At 37.0% G+C, this 6,967-nt stretch overlaps 1 protein-coding gene across 1 annotated transcript; it reads left to right on the top strand.

The window, feature by feature from the left end:
• On the top strand, nt 1-6,814 carry LOC134275209 (collagen alpha-1(XII) chain-like). Its single transcript, XM_062757466.1, has 4 exons — nt 1-302; nt 558-626; nt 2,769-3,020; nt 6,162-6,814. Exons 1-4 carry the CDS (start codon nt 77-79, stop codon nt 6,509-6,511), a joined length of 897 nt encoding a protein of 298 aa, XP_062613450.1. The 5' UTR covers nt 1-76; the 3' UTR covers nt 6,512-6,814.
• The last annotated feature ends 153 nt before the right edge of the window (nt 6,815-6,967 follow it).

Below are 6,967 nucleotides of genomic sequence, written 5' to 3'. Positions count from 1 at the left end.
TAACTATTCAATTTACTTAAAGCAAATGGGCAGATGTTGAATTAGAAATAATTTTATTGCTGTTTACCGATTATTTATGGTCTGTGGGTTCTTTAGTTTCCTTCACATCTCTGTTCTCCTCGGCACCATGAAAACTTATATCACTTTCCTGATCCTCGGTACCGTGTCCGTGTTAGCTGATATTCAATATGAAATCAAAAAACTTTCGGATGATATGGAATTAGTCAAATCAGAAATTTTAGCGCTCCAGGAAAAGATACGTTTAATGGTCGTCCAAGAGGAAGATTTGCAGGAAATCGCTCGTAAGTAAATACAAATTAAAACTTTTTTTCGCGTTTTATTCTACATTAAATCTACGGGGTAAAATGTGTTTTTTTAATTTTGAGACCGAGTTCAATGTGAATTTTTAATAAGCATATTTCAAAATAATGGAAATTTCGACAGAGAGAAACAATGGCTTATAAACCTCACAGTATAACATGTATTGTGAAAAATAACGCAGCAAAATAATGTCATTATAAGCCCTAAACTTATAAAAATGTACTTATACATTGCAGCTGATCATGACCGCCAAAAGAGATTTGTGGTCGTTCAATTTGCCCCAAGAGGCCCTCATGGACAGCCAGGTAAATTTGTTTCGCCCTCCAATTTCTCTTGAACAGGAGTCATTTTCATAATAATGGGTTTATATCACATGATTTTTTATTATATAAGATAGATCCCTATTCCTTGAAATATTGCCTTAAAATTCACAATTCTGGAAGAAGGACACTTGCTCATCATAACTATATCGGTAGTTCATTCAGTTTAATAAGAAACCCCTCATCCTGGGGCCAAGAAATTCACAATTCTGGAAGAGGCAGCCTTATTCAACATAACTATGTACTTACTAGTATTTAGTTTATTACATGCCCAGGAGCAAAGAAGAAGACTTTCATTTAAAGAATGCATTTTCACTATATAATCTATATAGCCCCGCCCTAGCACCTAAGAACTCCTGACCCATGGGCCATGAATTTCACAATTTTGGAACATAACTATATACTTGTTCAGTTTATTTAATGCAGAGGAGCAGAGAAGAAGGTTTTCAAAGAAATAATGCATTTTCACTTTATAATCTATTTAGCCCCGCCCTAGCACTAGAACCCCTGACCCTGGGGTCGTGAATTTCACAATTTTGGTAGAGATCTCAATGCTGATTACAATCATGCCAACAGTTTGAATGCTTGTTGTTCAGGAGTACAGAAGAAATTTTTTAAAGATTGCATTAATTTTAGTGGTTTTGGCCCCACCTCTCTGGCCCCAGGGGGCAGGGACCATGAAATTCACAATTGTTGTTCCCCTTCACCCATAGATGCTTTATGCCAAATTTGGTTGAAATTGGTTGAGTGGTTGAAGAGAATAAGCTGAAAATGTTTTTAAAAAAATACTCACGACGACGGACTGAAACGGATAGCAATAGATCACCTGATTTACTCAGGTGGCCTAAAAAAATGAATACAGGAAAAATATCAAAAATATCTAATATCCTTTAAAAAAAATTGAAGAAATAATAGAGAAAATTAGGATTATCCAATATCCATTTTACTTAAATTTGGTTATATCATCTTATAAACCCTAAATGGTTATATTTTTTACACAAGAAGAAAAACATTTAATCTTTTGAAGTAGAAGTATGCATCGAATGACTGGGAACATTAATTTTTAGTCTTAATGTCCAGGGAAAATTTAATGACCTTGACATGACCCTGCCTCTAATATCAAACGGTTAAATTTATTCTGATTCTGTGAATATTTCATTAATTTTTAAACAAAAGAAATATGAGAAGAATCCCTCCTAATGAAAACTAGAGGTACTGTGAGCAATAAGCTCACTAAATGATCCATGTGTACCCACGCCACCCATATGGTTTTAAAGGCAAAGTCCATGTTGTGCACTGGGAGACCCGAAATAAGTGTCAAATTAAAATGTAAATTAAGTGGTGCAAACATGCCATTATTTATTAAAGAATCTGTGAAATTATCCTTACATTTTATACAGTGGTATAGGAGGAGTTGCGTATAAGAGATGGTTACCCTTCAATATTATAGAAAAAAAAATGGCTGTGCTCATGATTTGCTGTGGAAAACCAAAAAGACGTGTCAGATCAAAAAGTCAAATAGGGGGTGCACAATAGCAATATATAACAAAGATTCTGTAAGTCTCAATAAATTTCATTGGGTGGTAAATAAAGTAGAGTTACGGATAAGAGATAGCTACCCCAAAGCGTAACAGACGGACACGGACGGACAGACAGGCGGACAACCGTCCGATCACTATACGCCCTCCAACATTTCACATATGTTCCCATATGTAAAAGGTTTGTAGTGACCTTGAAACAATTGTCCTAGGTCAAGATCAGAAAACTTTTTTTGTGTAAAGATACTTTTCCGTAGCTTTTGCCCTACTTCACTGGGTAGGAGACATGTGCCCATGAGCCAATCGTCTCATAGCACATCTCTCTGTTTTTTGTTATACAAACCTGAAAGTGAATTTTTATGATCAACCTGAGATTGGAAATTTTTAGCATATAATTTCTTTAAAGAAATGTTGTTGCCCATGCCTACATGTATTTAATGTTTGAAAATACGTTAAATTTGCATTACTAAAGATTCGTGGTGCTTCAGGACGCAACCCTACCCCCCTCCCGCACCCACATTACTTCGTTCCATATTGAATTGCATCTCTGGTACATGTAGTTTAATTTCACATAAATGTATTTTTCCAGGTGAACGAGGTGGCCGAGGAGACGATGGAGAACCAGGCTTGCCAGGCCCGGCTGGTAAAGATGGTGACAAGGGACCCATGGGAGAGCGCGGATTCCCTGGCCCTAAGGGATATCGTGGATCTAAAGGACCAAGGGGACCAAAAGGCGAAAATGGCGCTCAAGGAAAGCAGGGGGCACAGGGGTCTCAGGGTATTCACGGACCTATGGGAAGAAAGGGAGAAAGGGGAAATCAAGGACCACCCGGGCCACCAGGTAAGCTACTCTTGAAAGCTGTAAAGAAAGTGGGTGGATCATGGTTAAAAATAACCTTTAGCTTGGAATACATACAATTTTTTTAATATAAAAGACGGTTTTCTATAATAAATGGGTATAAAACAAGTTGCTGTCCTTTGAAAAAGGGCTACAATACATGGACCGTATGCATGTGTTTCTAACCGAAATCCAGTTTTAGAAAAGTTTTAAGTGTTTAAATATTCATGTAGGTTTCTTGGCATTTTCTACAATGATTTGCCTTCTTGAACTGATAGTACTTTCATGGCAAAAAAGTCCTCAGGGTCCACGCAAGTATGACATAAAACACTTTTCGCATAATGCAATAAAAATGCGGTTTCTATGAGATTAAACCCAATGATAACGAGGTCTACAGGCCACAACGTTTATAAAATTCACTAGAGCCTGGCAGATTGTTGATGCTGTGGACCAAAATATAGACCTTAAGTCTCAAGTTACAATACCCTAAAACCTTGAAAATAAGCCGCGGCTTATTTTAAGTTTTGGTAAGAAAGCGGGGGCTTATTTTCAAAACCATCTTATTTTCAAATCACGGCTTATTATCAATTTTAAAAAAACTGGTAAAGTACGAGAACGTTATCACAGCTTGTTGTCAATGCATTTGTCATTGATATTGAGAACTATTTGTTCAACAATTTCTAAAAAATAAAATTTCCAGATAAAATTCTGTAAGAGTTAGGTGCGCCAGTGTCTTTAATTCCCTTTTTTAAACAGTGAGCTTTTACCAATGACAATTGCTAGACGTACTCCAACAAAAAGTTAGAATAGAGAATTTAAGTTTAGGCGTAAACTTAAAAAAAGAAACACACTTTATATATTTTTTTTTTTTTTATAGTTTAACTTCTTTCCTAAACGACATTGTCATGACTGGCTTATTTTCAAAACAGGCTTATTTTCGAGTAATTTTTAATGCAAGAAATAGGTGGCTTATTTTCAAAACCGGCTTATTATTAAATCCGTCTTATTTTCAAGGTTTTCGGGTATGTAAATAAAGCAACATTAAGATGCATCAATACTAGTATCAACCTAAAAAATTTAAGATCCTGCTATAGACTCTATATTATACATACCCGGTACTATCCCTGGGTTTGCTGTTCCTGAGAAATTTTAAGGTTTTTCTTAATACAGTTTATGTAAAACTCTGACTACCTACGCTCTCCCAACCCTAACCCTTTGAGTCCGGATTTGAAGATTTTCCTTCTTTACAAAATGGAAATAGCCCAATTAGGCCCCATTCAACCCTCCGTTTTCATGATCATTGAACAAACTTGAACCTACACTACCTGTGGATGCATATACATGTAAAAATGACTAATAATGACTTTGCTGTGCTTGAAAAGATTTTAACGTGTTTTTATTCTACACATTTTTATGAAAATTTTTATTACCTATGTTGGCCATGCCCAGCTCCCGGAGGATCGATTTGGACAACTACTTGAATCGAAGCTACGTACACATTCAGAAGGTTTAGCTGTTCTTACGTAAAACAACAATCAATCAATCAATCCTCTTGTATTGAAATCGAATGAGACCTTTCATTTGAATAAATTTAAGTCCAAAATACGAAAAGTAAACAGACAAAAAATGACTGAGAAAAGCGACTCAAATGAGCTATGCAGCGACCTCTAATGAGCTAATTTACTTGCCGAGTTTAGGTGTTTCTTCCGTAGATTGATACATTCACCAAGTGACCATACGAGTCTCATATGATAAGTAGCGTCTAATGGCATATACACGTGTGTTTCTTGATTCTGTTATGAACTAGCCTTGAACATCTCCCGACCATGATTTAAATTTGACATTTCTACATTTCCTTTTTTTTGGATTTCTCAAAATATTCTAACGGAATAAATAAAATGATATTGTTTTTAGTGTTCTATTATAGCATAAGATACATTTTCGAAAATGCATGGATAAAAGTTGTCTTAGTATTAAAACATCCTCCGAACTTAAGTTTTACATACGATAGATATGCGAATGCTGTGTTGTAAAGTTTATTTATACATGTATAAACTATTGTTGATGCTTAATACATATGTATATATTTGTGCTGACCATAAAAATTCCTTATACTTGCGCATTCTATGAAGACATACTTTTCAAAATTATATAAAGCAAAGACTCGTATATTCGGAAAATTTGTACTATGTGAAAATTATTAATCTGTGGGATGTGGAGACCGGTCCTTCGGATGAGACCGTATAAACCGAGGTCCCATGTCGCAGTAGGTGTACCGAGTATAAGACAAAATTTGCAGCTCTCCACCGGCAAGTGGTGGCGTCTCTATATGAGTTGAAAATTCTCTGTAGGGACGTTAAACAATATACAATCAAGCAATCAAATTAAATGACATGACATGTGCCGCTTTAATATAAATAACGTATCTATACAATAGGTTCTACACGATATGTTTCCTTTTTTCCTAATTTAAGTATCAGTCACATTATCCAGCGATGGGGTATGCGATGGGGTATACGATGGGCAACCAATACGTTTTTTGATAAAAATGGCGCGGTTGGCGGTCGGACTTACAAAGGCCCAGCGATGAATTTCTAATCATAAAACGATGCTCCAGAGTAATCAGCTGATGTATGTTACATCGCTCATACATTGGTGAACATCGATCGTGCGTCGGTCGACTATGGGCCAATGTTTGATCGAACATCGACCGATGATCGGCCGATGTCTGTTGCCCACCATTCAACCACCCAATGACCTCAAATTCAACGGACACTTGACGGTGCTCGGCCATACATCGGCCAATCCTTGAAAGATGGGTCGCCGATGATGAGCGATGTGGGGCATCGGTGGAGACATCGCTAATTTTTTATTATAACTTATTTTTTACCGATGACCCCCACCGATTCGCAAAATGGCCTCAGTAACCGTCCGATTACAACAGGTGTCCGGCCGGCAACCACGTCATTTTTATCAATAAACGCATCGGCTTCTCATTGTAAACCCCATCGCTGGATAATGTTACTGATATTTAAGGCATTAGTCCGAACTTGATACCATTCTTGACACTAAGTTTCTTTTTGACGATTCATGTATTTACGAAAATAAATGATTTTGTAATTTGCTGAAATGATTCTCTTGCAGGCATCCCCGGATATCCCGGAATTCCAGGATTTATGGGATACATGGGAATGCCAGGTGTAATTGGAGAACCGGGGCCCATTGGTGACCGAGGTGAAACCGGAGAAATAGGAATCCCAGGACGTATGGGAGAGAAGGGAACGCCCGGAGATACTGGTCCCCCTGGTAATGCAGGATGGCCCGGTCCTAGAGGAGAATACGGGATAGAGGGCGAACAAGGAAACCCAGGGTACCCCGGACTGCCGGGTGATGCTGGGGTACAAGGCCCTCGAGGGCCCCAGGGTGTAACATATGCAGAATACCTCAGGGCATTCGCTGAAGCACAAGCTAGACTGCGTAGTAGTCGTAGTTAAAGGAACATAGAGCAACAATTTATTTATATTCTTTAAATTTTCTTAGTGTTCATAGCTTCGTTTGAATGTTTATCTGGTGATTACGTTGAACGTTTACAAACTGTATCAGATTCCTTTTAGAAAATATCCAAACAAGTTTGTAGCCTTTCATCTTTATTGTACTACTAAGCCACTAAAACTCGGAAGAATCTGCTATGTGATAATTCTATACGTGTACGATATCCTGAAATATTTTGTATAAGTACCGGTGATATATATCGGTGATATAAATATGTTTTTTACTTTAAAATAAATATATGTTGTAGAAGAATGATTTTTTTCTTATACCATGAGTGAAAAAATATTGCTGGTCATTGTAAAACATAAAATGCAACAAAATTGAGCGTAAGCAACAAAATTTTGCCATCTTCAACATGTATTTCCTTTCATTTACAAAAGTACCCTCTAAACTTCACA

Source organism: Saccostrea cucullata, unplaced genomic scaffold (assembly GCF_032062105.1).
Source record: "Saccostrea cucullata isolate Sc308-1 unplaced genomic scaffold, CSIRO_AGI_Scuc_v1 ctg456, whole genome shotgun sequence".
NCBI classification, from domain to species: Eukaryota; Metazoa; Mollusca; class Bivalvia; order Ostreida; family Ostreidae; genus Saccostrea; species Saccostrea cuccullata.
This window is presented reverse-complemented; position numbering and strand designations above follow the sequence as displayed.

What these genes read in the sequence shown, in the direction of transcription:
- LOC134275209 (XM_062757466.1), top strand. Translation starts at nt 77, where the DNA reads ATGGTCTGTGGGTTCTTTAGTTTCCTTCACATCTCTGTTCTCCTCGGC. An exon ending in AGGCCCTCATGGACAGCCAG is followed by an intron (nt 627 to 2,768) that starts GTAAATTTGTTT and finishes GTATTTTTCCAG; the next exon opens with GTGAACGAGGTGGCCGAGGA. An exon ending in AGGACCACCCGGGCCACCAG is followed by an intron (nt 3,021 to 6,161) that starts GTAAGCTACTCT and finishes ATTCTCTTGCAG; the next exon opens with GCATCCCCGGATATCCCGGA.